The sequence below is a fragment of the Drosophila biarmipes genome, unplaced genomic scaffold, assembly GCF_025231255.1.
Source record: "Drosophila biarmipes strain raj3 unplaced genomic scaffold, RU_DBia_V1.1 ptg000015l, whole genome shotgun sequence".
NCBI lineage: Eukaryota > Metazoa > Arthropoda > Insecta > Diptera > Drosophilidae > Drosophila > Drosophila biarmipes.
Window position 1 is genome coordinate 1,780,602 of NW_026114533.1, and position 23,961 is coordinate 1,804,562.

The 23,961-nt window shown below is 37.7% G+C and overlaps 1 protein-coding gene and 2 long non-coding RNA genes across 3 annotated transcripts; all 3 read right to left on the reverse strand.

The window, feature by feature from the left end:
• Positions 1–407: 407 nt before the first annotated feature.
• Positions 408–892, reverse strand: LOC127011838 (uncharacterized). Its single transcript, XR_007765272.1, has 2 exons — positions 746–892; positions 408–689 (listed from the first exon to the last, which is right to left on the reverse strand). It is a non-coding gene; the product is annotated as an uncharacterized LOC127011838 (long non-coding RNA).
• Positions 893–3,019: 2,127 nt separating this feature from the next.
• LOC127011839 (uncharacterized) lies at positions 3,020–3,504 on the reverse strand. Its single transcript, XR_007765273.1, has 2 exons — positions 3,358–3,504; positions 3,020–3,301 (listed from the first exon to the last, which is right to left on the reverse strand). It is a non-coding gene; the product is annotated as an uncharacterized LOC127011839 (long non-coding RNA).
• Positions 3,505–18,746: 15,242 nt separating this feature from the next.
• Positions 18,747–23,482, reverse strand: LOC108036877 (nuclear envelope integral membrane protein 1-like). The gene is made up of 3 exons (XM_044091362.1): positions 23,463–23,482; positions 19,745–20,864; positions 18,747–18,797 (listed from the first exon to the last, which is right to left on the reverse strand). Exons 1-3 carry the CDS (start codon positions 23,480–23,482, stop codon positions 18,747–18,749), a joined length of 1,191 nt encoding a protein of 396 aa, XP_043947297.1.
• Positions 23,483–23,961: the final 479 nt, after the last annotated feature.

Here is a 23,961-nt window from a genome sequence, read left to right on the forward strand (position 1 = left end):
TCATTAGTCTTGCGTTGTGATGATATAAAATACTTCAGGAATTGGGCCCTTAAATTGTTGCTATCAAGTTCTTGTACTATTACCATTGCGTTCGGTAATTTGGGTGGATTCATTGAAAATATTACATCTGAAATATGGCCGTTAAGGCCAGTAATGAACACTCGTAGTGATGTCTTTTTATGTTTTTCATTAAGTTCAGATGTAATTGGTTTATTCCTCCCGTGTGTCTTCATGGTTTTGTTAATCAAGAGAGTTAATTTTTTATTTACCAAATTATAAAATTCCATAATCGATAATTTCCCCTGACTTAATACACTAAAGTCCTATTCTAAAATATGTATAGGTCGCTTGTCACTAAAAACAAAATCTATTCTTGCCTTTTAGCGTCAAAATTCAATACGGTTCCATTATGAGTTAAAACATTATTGGCAATGCCAGTAATTTTATTTTGAAGAATAGATAGTGCCGAAAAGTATTTTTCGCTCCCCCTTTTGTATTGTCCCATTGCTATTTCCGCCGATTCTCTCCAGCTTACATAACTATCTTCTTCACCATTATATTCTCGAACCGACTTAATGATTTCATAAGAAGTATCGCACCTTACGTTTGGATCAACAGCTTCCACCTTGAATTCCTCAACCTTCTTTATATTGGGATTTAATTGCGTCTTTAATCTCGCGATTTCATTCCTTAAAAGACTCAATTCATTATTAACTATATGTGCTATCAAATCGCTTACACTAACCATCTGGCTGCTAGAAGCCACTGCAGGTAAGGGAGCCATGGTTAGAGTCTTTTCAAAGTCGTTGATTAACTCTTCCACCTTGTTTGTTTTTACTTAAAATTTTTTTGAACTAAAACTTGAATATAAGAGTATAATTAAACAGCTCACTTATTGTTCTTCTTAGTTTCCTTGGATTCTTAGTTTCCATGATCTGATGATCCTGTTTGGGGTCTTCTTAAAGCGAGGAATGGCCCTCAGCTCTTCCTTCAATTTATTTCCATGTAGCGAGGGTGGCCCTCAGCTCTTCCTTCTTTTGTTGAATTTGTATTTGATTTTTAATTAAAATGTTTTATTTATTTTTTTTTAATATTTGTTTTTGAGAGTAATAGAGTTGTTCGTTAGGGTCACTAATTAATGAATTGTTGTAAAAAAAGGGGGATTATTGCATTAATTGTTTTCCTCCTTTAGCTATTTCCACGATGTAAATAATTTTTATTATGTCATCGGTTAGGTGTTTAGATGTTTACGTTAGCGGACTTGGGTCTCCCTTTTTGGTGCTCTGGTGTTTACAATATCGGCTTGGATGTTTACAGAATCCGTTTGAAGCGGAGAGTGTGAAACTGATCTGGGTGGGAATCGATTGGAGGCTTTGTTTAAAGAGTGAAAAAAAGCTCTTGGCTCAAAGTTGTTTAAAAATTGGGCAAAGGCCCAATGTGTGTTTCTTTGATGAGAATTTGGTGGAATCCTGATTCCATTTCAATTGTGAAAAAGTATTTAGCCTTCCCGAGGTTTGAAAAAATTACGGAAGGATCCTGCATTGGATATCTATCCAGTATGGTGTTTTCGTTAAGTTTCTTATAATCTATTACTAGTCTAAGTTTTGGGTTTCTCTTTTTTGGTACGACTAATACAGGGGAATTATAAGGGCTTCTGCTTGAACTTATAATTTCTTCTTTAAGCATTCTGTCGAATTCAGAATTCACAAAATCTTAAGCTGATAGAGCATAAGGGTATTGCTTACTATAAACAGCCCTTTCATTTTCGGTATTTATTTCACCGCGTATGTCAGTCCTAAAAGGAATCTGCATAATTTTGGAATGCTCTTTATTATTTTGTCCTCCAAATCTTTTCTTTGATATGAGGATGAATTCTGTATATATATATTTTTGGTTTTACGCATTTATGGCGCATTTATGATTTTTGTATCCCAAACTTTTAGTTTTGTCGAAGAATTCTACGACGGCGTGTTCAGGAGTTATGTTTCCCAAACTAAATTCACTTTGATTTCCCTCTTCAGATTCGGATCTGATTTGAGACTTTTGATCAAAGTATTTTTTATTATGAATTCTTTAAACGGAAGAATGGTGTCTTCTTTGGTCAATAAATGTTGATTTAAATATTACCGTTATCGTTATTTAATTTTACTTTTTTACCCCTTTTGCTGTATCAATTACAGCTCCGATTTTTTTCAATAGCTTGTAGCCAACAAGTAAATCTGAGTCTAGCCCAAGTATACCGCGTATCGAAAATAGTTATCATATGATAAAACTTAATTATTGAATATCCATTCACTGTGGATACTCTTTTATATATTGTTAGTTCATTTTGATCTATTATAGTGTCTATTTGGCATCTGAATTGATTTATCAACATCCATTGGCTCTGGCTGACTATGTTGTGGTCTAAAAGAGTTCCACTGATTTTGTTGGTCATTATTAAATCTTCCCTGATTCCAGGTATTGTTTCTATTTTGATTAAAATTCTTATAATTATTTCTGTTTTGATTATTTTCTTAAACCTTAAGTTATTAGTATATCTTTGATTATTATTATTATTGTTATATTGTCTGGGTTTGTTATTTGAGTTTTGTTGCCCACATAAGATTGACTCATTAGTCTTGCGTTGTGATGATATAAAATACTTCAGGAATTGGGCCCTTAAATTGTTGCTATCAAGTTCTTGTACTATTACCATTGCGTTCGGTAATTTGGGTGGATTCATTGAAAATATTACATCTGAAATATGGCCGTTAAGGCCAGTAATGAACACTCGTAGTGATGTCTTTTTATGTTTTTCATTAAGTTCAGATGTAATTGGTTTATTCCTCCCGTGTGTCTTCATGGTTTTGTTAATCAAGAGAGTTAATTTTTTATTTACCAAATTATAAAATTCCATAATCGATAATTTCCCCTGACTTAATACACTAAAGTCCTATTCTAAAATATGTATAGGTCGCTTGTCACTAAAAACAAAATCTATTCTTGCCTTTTAGCGTCAAAATTCAATACGGTTCCATTATGAGTTAAAACATTATTGGCAATGCCAGTAATTTTATTTTGAAGAATAGATAGTGCCGAAAAGTATTTTTCGCTCCCCCTTTTGTATTGTCCCATTGCTATTTCCGCCGATTCTCTCCAGCTTACATAACTATCTTCTTCACCATTATATTCTCGAACCGACTTAATGATTTCATAAGAAGTATCGCACCTTACGTTTGGATCAACAGCTTCCACCTTGAATTCCTCAACCTTCTTTATATTGGGATTTAATTGCGTCTTTAATCTCGCGATTTCATTCCTTAAAAGACTCAATTCATTATTAACTATATGTGCTATCAAATCGCTTACACTAACCATCTGGCTGCTAGAAGCCACTGCAGGTAAGGGAGCCATGGTTAGAGTCTTTTCAAAGTCGTTGATTAACTCTTCCACCTTGTTTGTTTTTACTTAAAATTTTTTTGAACTAAAACTTGAATATAAGAGTATAATTAAACAGCTCACTTATTGTTCTTCTTAGTTTCCTTGGATTCTTAGTTTCCATGATCTGATGATCCTGTTTGGGGTCTTCTTAAAGCGAGGAATGGCCCTCAGCTCTTCCTTCAATTTATTTCCATGTAGCGAGGGTGGCCCTCAGCTCTTCCTTCTTTTGTTGAATTTGTATTTGATTTTTAATTAAAATGTTTTATTTATTTTTTTTTAATATTTGTTTTTGAGAGTAATAGAGTTGTTCGTTAGGGTCACTAATTAATGAATTGTTGTAAAAAAAGGGGGATTATTGCATTAATTGTTTTCCTCCTTTAGCTATTTCCACGATGTAAATAATTTTTATTATGTCATCGGTTAGGTGTTTAGATGTTTACGTTAGCGGACTTGGGTCTCCCTTTTTGGTGCTCTGGTGTTTACAATATCGGCTTGGATGTTTACAGAATCCGTTTGAAGCGGAGAGTGTGAAACTGATCTGGGTGGGAATCGATTGGAGGCTTTGTTTAAAGAGTGAAAAAAAGCTCTTGGCTCAAAGTTGTTTAAAAATTGGGCAAAGGCCCCTAAGTAATATGTCATATAATATTCATATAGTTAAGCACAATTCTGTAAAACTAGTTGTTTTGGAGTCGCTTCAATGGAAAGTATATATGTATACACACACAATAAATTAATAAAATTAAAAAAAAAATGTATACATCTGGTTTTACTATTATTATTTTTTGGACATGGGTTCTTAATTGTAAAAAGTGAATATGCCATAAACAAAAAAATTCCCTATCAAACGGAAACTAAATACCCTACGTTTGACACCGCTATAAAAAAAACATTGGCTATTAAAAAAAATTTAATTTTTGAACTTAATAAAGCATTTGCGGAGGTGAGTCAACAACAATAAAAGCAACAAAATCAACATTCTTATAGATTTAAATGAGATGTGGCTTACGAACGAATGCCAAATTCTTTCACCATAATTGATGATGCAGTTAAAAATTTTCGTCGAGATTTAATTAAATTTAGATATTTCAAGTTACAATACTCCAGAAGTATTATCAATATTCGATGCAGTTATTATAGCTGTTTCTAACAAAGAAAACATTGCGAATTAATTGCCATCAGTATAATGCTACAAAAAATACCAATCATCGAAGCCTGTTCGAGAAAAGTTATTTATTTGAGCGAGACTTTAACAATTAACGCTCAGTCTCAGAGAAACATAGAAAGTTATCACCACAAAGCTTACGGGCAGGTTTTGCATATGAATATTCTCTAAATACGAGAACAATAACCAAAACATTTAAATAGGCCGTTTCAAAAATATCTAAACATTCTGTCGCCTAAGGATGAGGAAAAAGAATGATAAATCTTCTAAAAAAAACTAAAAAAATATAAACGTTATAAAATTAACAATAAAGACCTTTTAACCTTTGTCGCTTCATTGTTGTCATTATTTCAGCTTACAGTTTGTAATAACTACATGCTCATACTAATAGCGAATTGTAATAGCTACACACTGAAAAAAATTATATTCTTTTCAGTGTGCATGAGAGTATTTTATTATTTGCGCATCGAATGCACATCGGAATATTTTAATGTTTGTATAATATTCTCTTGTATACTGAAAATACACGATATCTAAGCCTTTAATAATCGTGTGCATGGGGAAATGGATGGTTTTTAGCTTCACACTGACAACAAATAACAAAAAAACAAGAAAAGAAGTTAACATCAAGTTGAAGTTGACATACCCTTCAGTTATAAAAAATAATCAACGTTAGTAACACTCAGAACTAACTATAAAATGTTATATCCAAGCGTTGGAGGTTATATGTTAAGACTCAAAAGATGTATTTTTTTCATATTATTTTCCCATCGATTTTCCGCTCGTTAGTGTGGCAGCTGATATAGTCGTCCGATTTTGATCAAATTACATTCGATACTCAGCACTAATTAGAGAATGTTAGGCGTAGGGGGTTATATGTGAAAAAACACCAAAGATATAATTTGTTTTTAATTTTTTCCCCGATAGTTCCTATTGGAGCTCTAAGATATAGGTGTCCGATCCGTCTGTTTCCGACTTATATAAAAATAAGACTTTTGGGAAAGTTTCAGCCAAACAAACAAACAAATATTTTGCTGAATGTTCTAGAAAAAATATATCACACTTCTTCACACAGCGGAGAATGTTCTACAATATTCTCCAATCTGAAATACATTTTAGAAAATTATACCAGCGACCTTGACTCTAGAAAATTATATCAACGACCTTGCTTCTAGAAAATTTAGAGCGATCTTGACTTCCACTCTTTAACTCGGAATACGCTCATCATAAAAATTTTTTTTTAGAATCCGCTCACGATAATGTACCAGAATCCGTATAAAAGTGTTACAGAATCCGTTTCCGGTAAAAAACGTGTTTTTATTTTTGTTTACTACAATTAAATATTAAAGGTTTTAAAAAATATCTAATGACAATAAAAACATGAGTAGTGTATGAATAAGAGATCTGAATCGTATTTCTGAATAAAAGTGGAAAGGGAAGATATAATTTTGCTGATTAGGGTAACAAATTAGGTCAAGGTGACAGGTAAGGAGGTAGTTAAATTAGGGTGATAAGTTGACAGGTGTTGTTAATTATATCGTTGATTAGGGTGATAAGTTGTCAGGTGTCAATTACTAAGATTTAGATAATGGGTTAAAACGAGGGAAGTCATGGTACTTAGACTTTGACGATTTCAAGGATGATTTGAAAACGGAGACCAAACATTTTCAATGCAAAATGGAAGTTGTTACAAGTCACTCTGAATTAGACCACATATACACCAATCACTTAGACCCTTTCAGGAAAGGGATAGCGGTGTGACCCTATTCCACATAATTTAATTGGAAATGAATTTCAATCAATATATACCTCTTTCTGGCTCCTCATATACCCCAACACCACGCAAGCTTGCTTTGAAAAAAGCTATAATTAATGTCTAAGATAACAGTGTGTTTTAAATGGACATTGATTTTGGCATTTACAAGGACAAAAAGAAACCCTAGTACGTGCTATACATATAAAGTTGATATAAGTGCCGAAAGAATTGTATTTACATGTTGAATAAGTTTGGATTTTAGTGGGTTGCCAAGCATTTTCACGCAAAAAAAGTTATAATTAATGTTTAAAATAACAGTGACTCTTACTGTTTTAAATGTATGTTCTATACAAAGTTGATATAAGTGCCGAAAGAATTGTATTTACATCTTGAATAAGTTTGGATTTTAGTGGGTTGACAAGTTCACGCACATACATATACTCTACATACATACATATATATACTCTCTGGAAGGAAACGGATTCGGTTGCTACAGATGGATAAAAAATATTTTAAGGTATGAATTTTATTCGTTATAGACCTACTTTAACTTATTATGTTACAATGTTTATTTTATTTTTTCTGTTATTTGATAAACTAATGACTTCACAAAATTTTATATAATAGACGGCTATGGGTTTGTAATACCTGTCTAAATTTCTCGTCAAGTGCAAGTCGCGCGGCTCGTCACAAAGAGCTTTGCAGTGGAAAGGTTGCCATTCTCCCAAACCCCTAAAAATCGACTTTAAAGTATACGGCACTGCGTCATCAACTAAAAGTTCCGTTCGCAGTGTATGCTGATTTCGAGTGCATTCTTCGTCGTAAAAATATTAATGTAAGTCCTGAGCTATTTAATTTAAATGAACATGTACCAATATCATAGGCTTACTTTATAAAGTGTGCATATGATTCTAGTTTAGATAAGTTCGTAATGGAAACGGGGCTTAATGCAGGTATACATTTTGTTAATTTTTGTTCCGATAGTTATGAATGCAGAGGATAAGGTTTAGCATTTAATAGGTTTCGAGATCATTGCCATTCTACAGGTAGATACAGTCTAAATCTAAATGTAATTTAGAATTGAAAACGTTTAAATTTATACCAGTTTCCTTCCACAATTGTTTTTAGGAATGATTATCACTAGTTTATCAAAGAAATGACACTTATACCTGGAGAAATTAAAGTTATTCCTACAAATAGGAGCACTTCTTTTCAGCAATAAAAACATTTAAAATAAATGTGATAACAGCTTTCAGATTAAGTTTGTAGACATATTGAGATTTATGTCATCTAGTTTAGATTCCCTAGAATCCAATTTAGAATTTGATTAACTTAAATCAGTAAGATCACATTTTAATTGTGAAAATGAATTTAGGCCAAGAAAGGTGTATTCCCATATGAATATCTTGATTCAGAGCATAGACTAGCTGAAACTTGTTTACCGTTAAGAGATCAATTTTATTTAAAGTTTGGACACAATTTTCCTTTAAATCTTTAAGAGAATATAAAAGGAATAATAATAAAGTATTATTTTTACTGACGTTTTTGAAAATTTCCGTTTAATTTGCATGAAAATGTATTCTCTTGACCCAGCTCATTTTTATACAACACCATGTTTACCTTGGCAGGCAATTCTAAAACCCACACAAATTGAGATACATCTTCTTGCTGATATTGATATGTATAAATTAATACAAGGTGAAATTCGGGGTGGTTCGGTGCAATGCTGCCACACCAAAGCAAATAATTAATATTTAAAGACTAAATTACTAAAGACTATGATGATTGTAAAGAGTCATCATTTTTAATGTATTTAGATGCAAATAACTTGTATGGTTGGGCAATGCCTGAATCTTCACCTTGTCAAGGGTTTGAGTGGTTGTCTCCCATAGACAGAAAATTTAAAAGTAGAAAATATTCGAAGCGATTGTGATTATCCATACAGTATCCATGGTTTACATAGAGATTTTTATACCCTTGCAGAGGATATTATAATTTCAGCCAGATGTTTGCAACGCAGTGAAGGAGACGCTTCCGACCCCATAAAATGTATATATTCTTGATCAGCATCAATAGACGAGTCGATTTAGTCATTTCAGGTTGTCCGTCTGGCCGCCTGTCCGTCGGTTTCTACACAAACTAGTCCCTCAGTTTTGAAGCTATCGGGATAAAACGTTCCCAAAAAGTCTTCTTTCTATTGCAGGTAGAATATTTGTCGGAACCAGCCGGATCGGAAAACTATATCTTATAGCTCCCATAGGAACTATCAAGGAAATAATTAAAAATTCATTAAAAAAAGAATTTCGAATTAAATTTTATCAAAATCGGACGGCTATGTCATATAGCTGCCATATGAACGATCGGAAAATTAGTCGGAAAAAATAAAATAAAAATTATATCTTTGGTGTTTTTTAACATAACTTTATAAGCTTGAAAAAAACATATTTTAATTAGTTCTGAATTCCGAATTAAATTTTATCAAAATCGGACGACTATATCATATAGCTGTCTTAGGAACGATCGGAAAATTGGTGGGAAAATAATATGAAGCAAATTATAGCTTTGCGGCTTTTTGTCATATTATCTTATAATTTAATAAAAATCGGACTACTCTTAAATATAGATGTCAAAAAAATAATCTGAAAAAAGAATGAAATAATTTTTTTTTAATATCACAGATGTTAGCAACAATCCTTAAAAATGTCACATGGTTTTACCAAAGTTGCAAGGCTCGCCGAAGTTAACTCCCTTTCTTGTTTTGTTTTTTTTTTGTTCAACCACTAAGTTAGCCACTAATAGCGAAAAAGTAAAAAAATAATTTGCTTACCTCGAATATAAAAAAATTATATAACACTTTATAAAACTTTAAATCAATGTTTACTTAATGTGTTGCACCTTAAAAAAATAATAGAAGGATACGTTTTTAGCAAAATCCCTGGCTTAAAACGTTTATAGACCTAAACACCCATTATTTAAGTTATTTTAAGTTATTAAATAATGCAGTCTTCGGTAAAACCCTCGAAACGGGTCCACAGAATACTAATATTAATGAAAGAAGTCGTAAAAAATTATGTGCTAGAGCGTTATGTGAGTCGTTAAATAACTCCACAAAAATCCCAGCAGCAGATAGCCAGCCACTCGCCAGGTACGCGGCGAATTCGTGTAGTAACGGCGCGGCGAAGAGCGGTTGGAGAACGAGAGAGTTTGGAGATCAAGGATAAAGAACGTGAGAGTTCGGAGAGCAAAAGAGTTTTCTGATTAAGGAGAGAGAAAGAGAGAGTGGAGACCTGGCGGGCAGAGCGAAGGTGCCATGTGGAATAGGGAGTAACGGAAGGCCGCCGGACCTTGGACTCTGCCGTGAACTTTGGATCAAGAGAGAAGGTGCAACATCTCGGAAGCGGAGCGGCATACAAACATGCCACATGCATCACGGGAACCAGCGGGACGGCAGCATTAGGCGGGACGTTGGTGGGAAGCTGCAGATGAAGGGTCAAACAGAAGCCATGGACTTTGTACCGGTGTGGAGAGTTTCGGCGGGCCGTGTTCAAAAGGGAAATAACGGTTGCCGGTGGCCCTATAAAAACCAGCAGGGCGCTGGCAACGGGATCAGTCGATCGGATGAGTCGATCAGCAGCAGTCGATCAGAGTCAAACCATCAAGAGTCAATATCAAGTAAGCGAGTCCGTAGAAACGGCATGGACTGTAAGCGAAAGGGTAGGCTAGGGTGGAACACTCGTTTACACTAGGCGTAGAAGCCCGAGGCAGCTTCCTGACGTTTCGCCTTGACTGTCCGCGCGATCTGAGTATAAGCCCCAGTGGGAGCATCCGGGACAGAGCGAGGAACAGGCGGTCGCGTGTCAAGAGGAGTGATCCTGAAGAGCGCTTCAGTCTGTTCACCCTAGTCTGAGAACGGTGACGCTTCCCTAAGCCCGCACGGCTGACCCCAAAGCGAGTCTGAGTCGTAACCAAGCAGTAGCCCCAGGGAGCAGGGAGCTACAGGTCTAGAACACCGAGTCAACGAGGCGAGAGGACATCGAGACAACCAGGATCGTCGGAGACACCAGGAGCCACAAGTGGCGATATCAAGTACAAGCGAATTACCAAGCCGGCTGTAGTTATACCAACAATAAACCCACTACGAACCCGTGAGTTCTGTGCTTTTCACTGAACTACTAGATCCCATTTATATAAATTTAGTGGGACGAACACACACACAAGAATAAAAAATGTGCACGATAAACCCATGTATCTTGGGTTTACAGTATTAGAGTTATCAAAGTGGAACATGCATAATTTCCATTATCAGTATACGAAATCAAAATTTCAAGATAATTTATGTTCTTTTCATTGAAAAACGAATGTATGGCAGTATGAAAAGTTTTTACATCTAAAACCATAAACACTCATAAAATGAAAAAAAATAAATAATCATCAATTATTATACATGATGATACAAAGAGAAAAGTTGAAGCTGATAATTTTTCTACGGTGCCTTACCATGATAAGCTTTTAATAAACAGGGATCTCTTATCAAATGTTTAATAATTAAAAGCTTCACTTGTTTTGGGGAGACAGGTAGATAAAAAAGAAAAGCACGAGTTCAAGACTGAACACCAAAAAACTTTTCTCAACTGTTTAAAAAAAGAAATAGAAAATGTAAAAAATGATTTACTTTACAAGTTTCTTGAACTTGAAGTGTTTTATAAAAAAATAACGCTGACGCCAAAAAACAGTGTAATAATAATCCCGCTCCGCCAATGAAGAAGATAGGTTCATAGTTTTAATTGTTCTCATTCTTTATATAATTTTATCATTCAAATTTATAGTTTGTTTCGGAGCAGCCGTTGTTGCCGCTCTGAGCTCGAAGGAGGTTCTTCTTGAGCCCCAATTTGCATAGGAGCTAAAAAGGTCTAAGTCATGTAGCGGCGCTGCCAACAGCGGCAGCGGAGAGACGGCCTGTGTATTCTTCAGTATATAGCTATGCTCACTTAGTGTGGAGCGCGGAGGTATATGTACATACATGAGGTCCGCTCGTGTTGCTATTATGCTGACTCTTGCACTTTCAGCGTGCGGGCCAAGGCACAGCGGGCGGTTCGTATTTCGGGCACTTAGCTTGATGACCGAGACTCTGAATTGTATAAACACTGCGACAAAGTGTTACAGTGCGTGCCCCTTTTAGTACTCTTGGTCCAGTGGGTGGATAAGATTAAACTATAAAAAATATTTATTCGATTAGTAAGTTTGATAAAATGTGTTAAACAATATAGAAGTTTTTTAAATATATAAACGTTTTGAACTCGTATGTATAAACGTACTGAATAATATGAAAGTACAGTAAATATGTAATTGTGTTAAACAATATCAAAGTTAAGTAAATATATAAATGTTTTGAACAATATAAATGAAAATTTCAAATTTATTTAAATGTATATAAATATTCTTATTAACAGTTTGGCCAGCTGAAAGGAATTCATAGTGCACCACACCATGAAAATCATAAAAAATATGTCATCATAACCTTGGTTTTTGGACGACTTTGAAGTGCTCTTTACGGTCTGCCCTCGCCTTTAAAACGATATTCGCTTGATTAGTCTGTTGTTTCAGGGTCGTAAGCATAAATCCAAGTCTCACCGCTCCAAGTCATCAACACGTTCCCGGCCCTCTTTAAAGTCTTTGTACCACTTATAAATATTTTTTTGGGATATGGTAGAATAGCCAAAGGCCTTCCCCAACATCATCTACGTTTCCGCAGCCGAAATTTCATTCCGCAAACAAAATTTGATGGCACTTTTCTGCTTAATTAAATCAGACATTGTAAAAATCGACAAATGCACTTTTGATCGTTTGGTTAACACAAGCGTAAATATAGTACTGATTCTGACATTGACATGAAATTACCTCCAGATGTCATTAACAGTCCTGCCAAATAAAGCAAAATAGAAACAGTCCGCCATCTTAAGTCCGCGAATTTAAAATTTAAAATTCACCTTAGTTTTAGCCCACAGTTGTATTCATTAATCATAACCTCTTTAATAATGTTTGTGTACTTGTATCCTCTAGTTCCTTTGATTCTCTTATTTGGATTAATATCTATTCTATGTGCACTGGTCCCAGTAATGACTTCCTTATAATTTGTCAAGTTTCTGTCACCAACTTATGTGGGCTAATTATGAATAATAAGAGAATATTGTCCTGGATTCAATTCCCACGTGCTCCCACTTGATAATCGAACTCCATTATTACTTAAATGAAGTTGACTATTTTCCAAATTTAAGGAATAAGGGGTTGATTAACTTTTTCTAGGTCCATAAGCATTATCCAGCACTTTTTTTTCGATAGATTGCTAATATTAAAATCGTGGCCTGTATGAATCAGCATCTGCTTCTATTTCCAGGGATGTTACTAGCGGAGTTTCCGGTTCTGAAACGTGTATCTGTGAAAAAACTTTATCTGAGATATAAGCATCATCATTATAAATTTGTTATACTTTATTTCGCATACGATTATCATCTTAATCATAATCATGACCACCAATATAATCATCGTCATCATAGCTTAATTGTTGTTTTTTTATCTTTTTTATTGGGGTTTTATTTGTAAATGTATATATTAATTGATTTTAACATATTAAAGCTAGTATATAATACTTAAATTAATATTCAACAAGAAAGTTAACTTCGGTAAGCCGCAGTTTGTATACCCTTGCAGTTATAACAACATAAAATTTTTAAGGATTCTTGCTGACTTCAGTGATAATAAAAAAAAATTATTTCATTATTTTTTTAGACCATTTTTTTGACATCTATATGTTAGAGTAGTCCGATTTTTTTTTAATTGAATTCGAAATTCTTAAAAATATAAAAATTATATTCCCAATATTATAAGATAATATGTCAAAAAGCCAAAAAGCTGTAATTTGTTTCATATTAATTTCATACCAATTTTCCGATTGTTCCTATACCAGCTATAATATATAGTTGTCCTATCCGGCTGGTTTGCACTTATATACTACCTGCAATAGAAAGAAGACTTTTGGGAAAGTTTCAGCCCGATAGCATTAAAACTGAGAGACCAAATTGCATAGAAACGGACGGACAGACGGACCGACAGACGGACGGACAGACGGACATGGCTAGATCGACTCGTCTAGTGACGTTGATCAAGAATATATACACTTTATGGGGTCGGAAACGTCTCCTTCACTGCGTTGCAAACTACTGACTGAAATCATTAAACCCTCTGCAAGTATATATATTCTTGATCAGCGTCACAAGACGAATCGATCTAATAAAATACAAAAATTATATGTTTGGTGTTTTTAACATATAAGCTCTTACGCTTGAAAATAACATTTTTTAAAAAGTTGAATTTTGAATTAAATTTTATCAAAATCGGACGAATATATCATATAGCTGTCATAGGAATGATCGGAAAATGGGTGGGAAAATAATATGAAACAAATTGTAGGTTCGGTGTTTTTTGACATATTTTCCTATATTATTGGGAATATAATTTTTTATATTTTTAAGAATATATATAATTATATATTTAAAATTTAAAATCTGTAAAAATCGGACAACTCGAACATATAGCAGTCAAGAAACGGTCAGAGAAATAATTAAATATATATTTTTTTTATATCACTGAAGCCAGCAACAATCCTTAAAAATGTCACATAGCGTTCCCATCGTTGATTATTTTTTATAACTGCAATGGTATACAAACTTCGGCTTGCCAAAACTAATTTATTTTCTTGTGTTGACTGAAAACGAATATTTTTATCTTTACATTTCCACTTAAAAAAAAAGATTTTTGTGATTGTGAGTGCGTGTTTGTGTATGTGTGAGAGTTTTATTAAATATATTAAATGATTGGATACAAATGCTACAAATTGATTTTATATGCTATTACAAAGTGATAAGTAGATTGTGAATAGGCAATATCGTAAACCTTGCACACTTCGTCCAACTGATCTATTCCGTGATCTACACCCTCTAATCGCTCTGCACGCTTGGTTCCGGGCCCACAATAGTTATATCCGGAAATATGATACTCAATTGGAAGAGAATCAATAAGATCACTTCCGCGTTAGCGATGTAAGTAATGACTGGTGTGATTATAAAAACGTTTCCCCATTGTATATTGTCTTTATTCATTGAAGATTTATCACTGAACAAACATATTTACATATATTAGGATGCGATTAATAAAACTGCTTGAACCATCCAACTGCGGGAAAACTAATCTTATGATCAGTCTAATTGAGAGTCCAAATGTTTTGAGATTTAAAAATTATACGTCTTTTCAAAGAGTCTATACAAACCGAAATATGATTACTTGGAACAGCCTATAAAACCGATTAAGGATAGCACTGTTTTAAGCACCCACCGAAGCTTAAAATAATTCAATAATGATTTTCGATGTCGTGGCTTGTAAGAATCAGGATAAGATTCGGTCCTATTTCTGTATGGAACGTCACAAAAATATTGATTCTTTTTATTTATGTCAAACATATGCACGGATATGTAATGTAATTATTATGTTGAAGCAGGATAATTTAAATATGCGACACATACATGGAACATTCAACACTGACACGATTTATGAGATGTTCAGGCCGAACTCCCCGCACCGCTTCCCTTTTACTTCGCTTGCCTAGTGCACCGCTCTCTCACACTCGCGCTCTGAAGTCTTCACTTCGCATAGGAGCACAAGACTCTGCATAGTCCTAGGCAGTTTTCTACTTGATGCGAATAAAACCGCTGTTGCTCTCCCGACTCCCGCCGTCAGCACCGAGGACCAGCGCAGTAGCCCATTCCCGCCGCCGCCGTTTCCAGCCGCCTCTCCCCAACAAATAGAACCTTCCGATCAACAGTTGATTGGTATATTTTTGGTATTTTTCCCTTCACCTGAATTTAAATAAAAAAGAAAAGCTCCCAGAACTCCAGAAATAAAATAAATAAATAGCATCTTCCTCCTACTCTTTCTATCTTAACATCCGAAGAAATACGCGCGTTAAGGGACCACATCTGAATCTGGGTCAGCTATCCGTGAATTTCAACACACAAACTTCCTAAACTCACGCTATCCTTGTGGGAACAGTTCGGCTTTCAGATTCGAGTCAATCTCTGCCTACGACATCCGCCCCTTCCGCAGCGCCTCGAGGAATAAATTCTTACGTGACAAGGGGAACTCCCAAGCCTTTGTAATAAGGAAAACCATCCGGTCTGCACATGTTCACGATTTCTCCAAATAACGGTCAACGAGCGGTCGTCATATATAAAAAGAAAGCAGCTGTGTCTGAACTGCTTCGCTCGAGAGCATCACCTGTGTGATTGCGAAAGCACTCATAGTTGCTTTACATTCCGCGGCCGCCAACACCCCTTACTACATAGAGGCAACTCCTAACACACAAAAAAATATTAATTATATCCAAAGTGATGGTCTTCTGACAACAGACTTATTCGAGATTCCTCTCGGCGTACGTTGGAAAGCGACGTCCGACTAGTTCTTCTTCGTCCTGCCTGATCTGGCAACCAAAATTTCCCCCACGAAACGCCAAGTCCTTTCTCAAATTGTCAAGCTGTTCGTTCCGGCAGACTGGCTTTGGCTTCAAGATCTAGGTTGAGACAATAAACTTCCTATGGAGCTGTGCCAGAGGTGGAACAGCTTTCTCCAGAGCTATTCGGTCCTAGATCAGTTCTGAATATCAAGATGGGTTTCCTTTCGTCCAGAGTTCTGCGTAGAGCATCACGGATTAGAGATGGGCATCACGGGTAGAGATGGGCCATAAGACGATGATGCACTTGCTCGCGGCGATGACGCAATACTCAAAACGGTGTCCCTTCCGAAGTTGTAATTATGTGGCGCTTTCCTTTTGTCCGAGATAGCCGAATCTATACTTTCAACATGCCGAGGCTGACTTACAAAAACTCCAGTGTTCGACCGATTCCACGATCGTGCTGGAATGGTTAGCCAAACCAGCGTGTCAATGGTCAACATTCATTGCCAAAAGGGTGACGAAGATCACCGAGTCAACAGAGACAGCTAATTGGTCACACGTTCAATCCGAACATAACGCAGCTGATTCGGCTGGTCGAGGAGTTCCCCTTCAAAGGCTAGTGGATAACCCGCTTTGGTGGTATGGACCACTAGGCTGCAACGGCCACGCGATCATTGGTTCACCGAAAGATAAAGCCTTGCGGGTCCTTGCATATGTCGTAAGCAATAACCGCTGTCCGGGGTCCGGTCAGGGGCCCAGGACATTGCCGCCGCGGAACAGCTTATGACCATTTGTACTCAGCAGGTATTTTTTTGAAGAATGTCAAAAGCGTCCTGTGCCTGTGACAATTTCAATTTTCTCCCTGAACCCCTTTCTAGACCAGAAACGAACGGCCTCCGACAGTTTGCGGTATGATGAGCGACATCCTATTATCTTACCGTACGAATGTTCACTCCCGCGGCTTCTGGTAAAATTCACACATCTCATCCGCCATGTAATGGGCGGTAATCAGCTACTGGTGCGCCTCACCCGGTCCAGATACTGGGTTCCAGGAATTAAGAACTTGGTGAAGGCTGTAGTTAACTCTCGCAAGGTCTGCGTTTCCACAAGAAGAGATTGGAAGTGCAAATGATGAGAAGTTTTCCGAAAGAGCGAGTGTCTTTTTTCCGTCCATTCACGAATGGATGGACTACGACGGCCCGCTTGAAATACAAAATGATACTGGAAGATCTTGTCTTATAACAAAAGGGTACGTGTAGATTTTTGTCTCTTTTTCTACAAAGGCCATCCATTTAGAGCCTACATCCCATCTGTCGATCGCTTTCGCTCGTGCTGTTTCCAGAAGAGGTTGTCCTCGTCAAGTTTAGTCCGATTTTTGTCGGCGCTGGGACCCTTCTCTCTAGAGATTTTTACAAGCCGTAAAAGATTCTATGACTGATGCGTATAGTCATTAGCAGCTCAACTGGAATTCATTCTTCCTGGGGCACCCCATATGGGAGGCCCTTGGAAAGCTGGTGCCAAGAGCTTCAAGACCTTGTTTTATAAGTTCACCGCTAAGTCGCCGAAAGTACAAGTTTGAAGAGCTTTCCACCCTTCTAACGAAAATCAAAGCTTGTCTGATTTCCAGACCGCTATCTCCCATGACCGAGGATCCAACTGATATCTTAGCGTTGACACCAGGGCACTTTCTTGTTGGCGGGCCTCTTCTATCCAAAGTGGAACCCGAAGTGAAGGGAGAATCCAAGTCCTTAGTAAACCGGTGGCACCACTTAAAGTCTCTTCATCAACAATTCCGCATTCGTTGGAAGGATGAGTACCTTAAGGAGCTCCACAGACGCAATTAGTGGCAAGTTATTACCGAACATCTGCGCGTCGGCGACATGGTCGTCATAAGGGTTGAAAATTTGCCCTCAAATTAGTGGCGACTCGGAAGAGCAGACTCCGTTTTTTCCGGAAACCGATGACAAGGTCCGCGTAGTCGAAACTCGTACGGCATGCAGCATTGTCAAACGTCCGGTGACCAAGGTGGTTCTTCTTCCAGGAGCCGCAGAAAAGCAGCTGCAGGCAGTGCTGATCAACAAGTACTGCGCAAACTGTCTCGCACATGAGCACTACACTGGGAGCTGTCGTAGCGGTGACCGGTGCAGAACTTTCGATGGGAACCACCACACACTGCTCCACATGCACGAGAGCGCTTCCAGGAAGAAGTCCAGCCCCCAGCCACACCCCGCTTCTGCGCAGCGTTGGCGCCGGCAAGATCCGCCCATTCGCAAAACGGTTACCCCTCCCCCTCGCTTAGCATCCTCGACACCAGCTCTGTCGTTCCCATTAAGCTGGTAGTCCCAGGGAGAAGACGTCCGACACCGCCGCACTCATCGATCCGTGCACACCGACGAGCTCAATCGATGCGTCCATGGCCCCCGCATTTCGTCTGCCGACAACCAACGTCGGAGGGGAGAGGATATGTACGGCGACGAGGTGGTCAAGATCGAGCCAAACGTGTGCATCCGCACTGCCATCCGTGCGCTCAGTGAGAGCGTGGTGATAAGGTTCAGAAAGCTACCGCTCAATCCCGAGCGCGAAAGTCTACCCGAAGGTGATCCAGCCGGGCTTCCACATGGACGACGAGGGACTTGCCTGGTGCACCACTTTCCCGCTCTTATTCCGTCTTCCCTCCGTGGAGTCTCCACTGCGCATTGGAGAGCGGGACTATGCTTGCGCTTAGGCAGTGCGATATCGTACTTGATGCGGATTAAACCTCGGTCGCTTTCCCGACTCCGCCTACATTTCAAAGTTGTTTGTGTTCTTTCTTTCGGTCACCGGGCAACTCGCGAAACGAGTGTTTCTCCCTCAGCGCCGCAGCATCCCGACCAAGACGCCACCAATTCCATCCGCCGCCGTTTTTAGCCGCCCCCTACAGACGTCACCACTACCAGCACGTCCAGCAGACCCCGCTACCGCCCGGCGTACATAAGACATTAACAAAAATTTGTCAAAAATGTTGGGAGAAAAAAAAATAGGTTTCAATTTATAAGCAAGGATAAGGTTGACAAGGGACAATTTAATTAATTAATTTTTTTTTTAGTTTTATATAAGTTTGGCGGAATCAATGCCACCCAGTTGAACAATAGGTTTCAAAATGGTTATAGTTCCGTTATAGACAATGTTTATTGCCACCAATTGAATTAAACGAGGAGTATGAGTGTGCGCTAATTGAATTTAACATGTACAACTCCATTCCCAACGTTGATGTAAACAACTATCCCTTTCATATTGGTGATAAAGTTAATAATATTCCTACAGTCTTCTATGAACTCAATGATATTTCTCAATTTATTAACAACAATTTAAAAGATTATAATCTGGAAAATACAGTGAAAATAGAAAACAATAATAACACACTTCAAGTGGAAATATTTAGCAATTAAGAAAATGTATACTTTGATAAGAAGAGATCAATAGGTCAATAGTTTGGTTTCAACCAAAGAGTTTTAGGTGCAAAGCAATAAGACTTACCCGATAATGCTGTCAACATTTTCAAAAATAATTCGATTCGTTTGGAATGTAATGTTAACAGTGGCTATTACGTTGATAATACACACACACCACACAATCTCATCTAATTACCTATTAACTGCAGAGAAATAATGACTCTCAGTATATATAGTTGATCAGAACGGAAATTTGTGAATTTGCGGGGTAAAAAAAACATGTAATTTCGCATACATATTCGCACAATACAATCAATAATAATTTTGTTTAATTCCTAACCAGTCACGTTGAAAATGGGTTTTAAATAGGTAAGTATAGTGCGTTTCAGTCTAGTCAGAACACGTAAAGAACAAAAAAGTTTAAGAAACTCAGACGTAACGAACAGAAATGCGTTGAACGAAATACATACATGGTGGGAAGTTGGTGCGAGACAAAACTGGGAGTTCGGCAGCGGTATGTTGACGCGGTGGCGCGAGCGGTAGAGCAGTCTGCTACCCGCCGACGGACGGTAGTACATGCTGCACTGCAGGAACTCCTCGGGATCCTCCTGTGGCGACGCCTCCATGGACTTCTCAATGGCCCGCGAGTAGTCCTCGATCTCCTCGTCGTCCAGATGCGGTGCTCCATTGGCGAACGAGGCGAAGCGCATGGGATTGCGCAGGTTGCTGATCACGGTCCACTGCTTGCACTCCGGGCTGTTGTCGAATTTCCTTAGTTCCGCCAGGGACTTCGAGGTCTCCAGGGCCGTCTGCTGTTGGTACTCCTCCTGGGTGGGCAGTCGTCGCTTGGGCGGAAAGCGGCGGCGGTACATCATCTTGGCATAGCGCACCCACGAGGGGGAGAAATAGTGGGCCACAAAGGCCACCACCATGAGGAAGATCAATGCGCTAGTGTGCCAGCTGCTGAAGTAGACCAGGACGCCGCCCATCGCCTGCAGCACCCACATGATGATGTTCTGGGAGCGCGGATTCTTGGGCGGGCTAATGCGGTAGCAAATCAGGAACGAGATCAGACCGGTGACCACCAGGTACCACACCACATGGTCGCGGTAGGTGAGCAGGATCAGTCGCAGGTTGTCCGCCAGCTGCTTGAGCACATAGAAGCCAATGGTCCAGCCGCCGATCAGGACGTACATCATGGGACGGCGTGGAAAGATGACCACCAGCAGGGAGGCGCAGATGCCGATGACGACGCCGGCCAGGTTGTAGAACACACTGTTCTTGGCCAGCCGCCGTGCGCTCCAAAAGGCCAGCAGGCCGAGTGAGAACTGGACGAAGCGCCACAGGTCCAACTGAACGGTGTTCAGGATGACGCTGTACGGCTGCCTGAAGGAGATGCCGATGCACTGCTGCTCGAAGGGCGAGAGCTGGATGCGCTGGCGCTTCTGCGAGAACATGGTGATGCTGAACAGCGAGCGCTGCTCGTTGTAGTGCTCCAGCACCTCCGCCGGCGACTTGCCGCCATACTGGGCATAGTCCTCGCTGCCGATGGCCAGGACGAACTCCACCGTCTCCAAGAGATTGAGCGTTCTCCGTCACATTTATGGTGGTGCCGGGCGTCAGGAAAGCGGTGTCCGTGTCCAGGGGAGCCGGAGGCCCCGCCAAGCTCATCGCGGCCATGGCCAGCAGACAGAGTGCCGCCCACTGCCTTTTCACTGCTTCTTGTGTTTGTTGTATTAATTCGCCCTGAAGCGCCGGCGATAACGAATGATAGAATGATAATTTACAACAAAAGCATCGGTATACTTCATGAACCGCGCAATAGCAGTTGTATAACTAAAGGAAAAGGATTAGACCGAGAGGGGCTTACATTAAGGAACAAATTCGTTGAAGACCGTTCTCATATGAAAGTATTTCGAAAAAGGAATATCACACATATTCCTTATATCATCAAACATTTAAACCAAACGATGAAATACGTATATGTATTCAAAATCAGGACTTTTATGTACTCCCTGACGAAAGGTATCTTAATTTTCAAGGAGTTGTTAGGAGAGTAGCAGCCGATGGGACAAGCACCACTGAAAATGTTGATGTTACTCTTCGCAATAATTGTATGGCAAATTTAATTGATGAAATAAGATGTGAGATAAATGGTTACGAAACCGATAGAAACCGGCTTGTCGGCTTGACACTCACTTAAAATATTTCTATCGGTAAATCGTCAGGAAAGTCGTAAACTTTTAAATGCTGAGTACATCCACTGATTTTACTACAAAGTCAAATTTCAATTTCTCGCTACCCTTAAAAAATTTATTGCGCTTTGCTGATGATTAAAGATTACCTCCTTATGCACGATCGTTTAGTTGAGTAAAGTCCTTTAAGCGGGTTAGTTCAAAGAATTGTCTAACAAGATAAAACCGCATAAAATGGAGAAAGGTATAGTTGCAATTGATGTACAAGGATTTTTTGATAGCAACGAAAAGTTAATTCTAAAGGAAATTGGAATTGTATTTAACAAAGAAACTAATTTTACCAAGAATTTCGTTACATAATTTTTATTTGATTTCACCCGTCTTAATTACAAGTTACGGGAAACAATAAACAACTTTAACCAAACAAAAAAATATATTAAAGGAAAGGAGGTTTCATAAAAGGGATATGAAAAGAAACTTTTTCTATAAATCTTTTTCAGATCACCGTACATAAGAGATAAAAAAAAATTGGGCCTACCACCATTGAGCACCGTAAATGTAAAACTATTCCCTTTTTGCTCAATACATTTTAAAAACGGTATTTTTGCTCTAAATGAGATACACTGTATTTTAAATTTTGTTAATGGTACTATGGTCTAACTCTTATACATATACAATGGATAACAGACAAAGTAGAATAATAAACCGAATCAATAATTTTACATCCGATCACACCATATTCTCGGTTTTCCTCCACTCGTTTGATCCCGTCAACCTTCTCTGACACCCGTTACACAACTCCTCCCCCCTTTGATCTCTTGGACCCTCGTATTTTCTAAATCTTAGTAACCCCAGTAACTCCTCCCCGTTTGATCAACCTCTTAACTAGGATCCCTCCCATCGTTTTAACCCATTTTCTAAATCAATATACGGAAACCTGTTAACTTATCACTCAAATTAACGATCACTTCCCTCTTTTTAACCCATTTTCTAAATCTGAGTAACGGTCACCCGTCACAACCCAGTAACTTCTACCACGTTCGATCCCGTGATTCTACTTGTCAACTACTTAATCAGAATCCTTTTAATCGTTTTAACTCATTTTATTAATCAACTTATCACCCTATTTAACGATCACTTCCCTCGTTTAAGCCCGTTTTCTGAATTTAAGTAACGGCCACCTGTCACACACCAGTAACTCCTTCCACTTTCGACCCATTCTCTAAATCAATTAACGGACATCCGTCACACCCCAGTAACTCTTTCCCCGTTTGATCTCGTAAACCTAAATACGATCCCTTCCCTCGATTTAACCTATTTTATTTACTAAATCTTAGTAACGGACACCTGACAACTTATCACCCTAATTAGCGATCACTCGTCACGCACCCAATAACTTTAATTACCCTTAACCTGTCACCTTGACCTAATTTATATTTATGGCCTCCCTCTTCCCCTTTTTATCCCATTAATAAGATTCAGAAATTGTATTTATACACTACTCTTTCCTATGATTTAGTTATCCGATTTGAATAAAAATTGCTAAGCATATACTACACCAATACTACACCAAGAAAATCTTAAAAAAAAAAAAAATCGTACAAAATTTGTATTTATAACCGATTGTTTCAATAGCAGCTACGTACGATATGGGCCATTTTGTATAATATATATTTATAATGTTTCTTTTTAATTTCAGGAAATGTTTTGTTACAATAAAAAAACTAAGGCCGCGGATCCGTACCAGTCGAACCACTACGCATTGTCCCTAAGTCAATTTTGCCATTTGTGTTGAACCATCTTTCTCTTTCCAAACAAGGATCTATCAGGAAAATATTGATGTTTCGTCAAGGCTCATCTTATTTGCAGAATTAATAAAAACAAGAAATGAAGTCAACTTCCTCAAGCCGAAGATTATATACCCTTGCAGTTATAAGCAATAATTAACATTAGTCACACCATTTTCAATTTTTAAGAATTGTTTCTAGCTTACGTGATATTAATAAAAACCATTATTTCTCTGATCGTTTCTTTAACAGCTTTATGTTAGAGTCGTATGATTTTTATTAAAATTATTTCGAAAGTCTTAAAAATACAAAATATGATATTCCCAATATTATAAGATAAAATGCCAAAAAACTCCGAAGCTATAATTTGTTTTTTATTATTTTCCAACCAATTTTGCGATCGTTCCTATGCCAGCTATATGATATAGTCGTGCGATTTTGATAAAATTTAATTCGAAATTCAAAATCAAATAAAAAATGTTGTTTCCAAGCGTAGGAGGTTATAAGTTAAAAAACACCGAAGATATAATTTTTCAATATTATTTTACCACTAATTTTCCGATTGTTCCTATGGAAGCTATATGATATAGTCGTCCAATTTTGATAAAATTTAATTCAAAATTCGGAACTAATTTAAAAATGTTATATCCAAGCTTAGAAAGGTATATGTTAAAAAATACGAAAGACATAATTTTTTTTAATTTT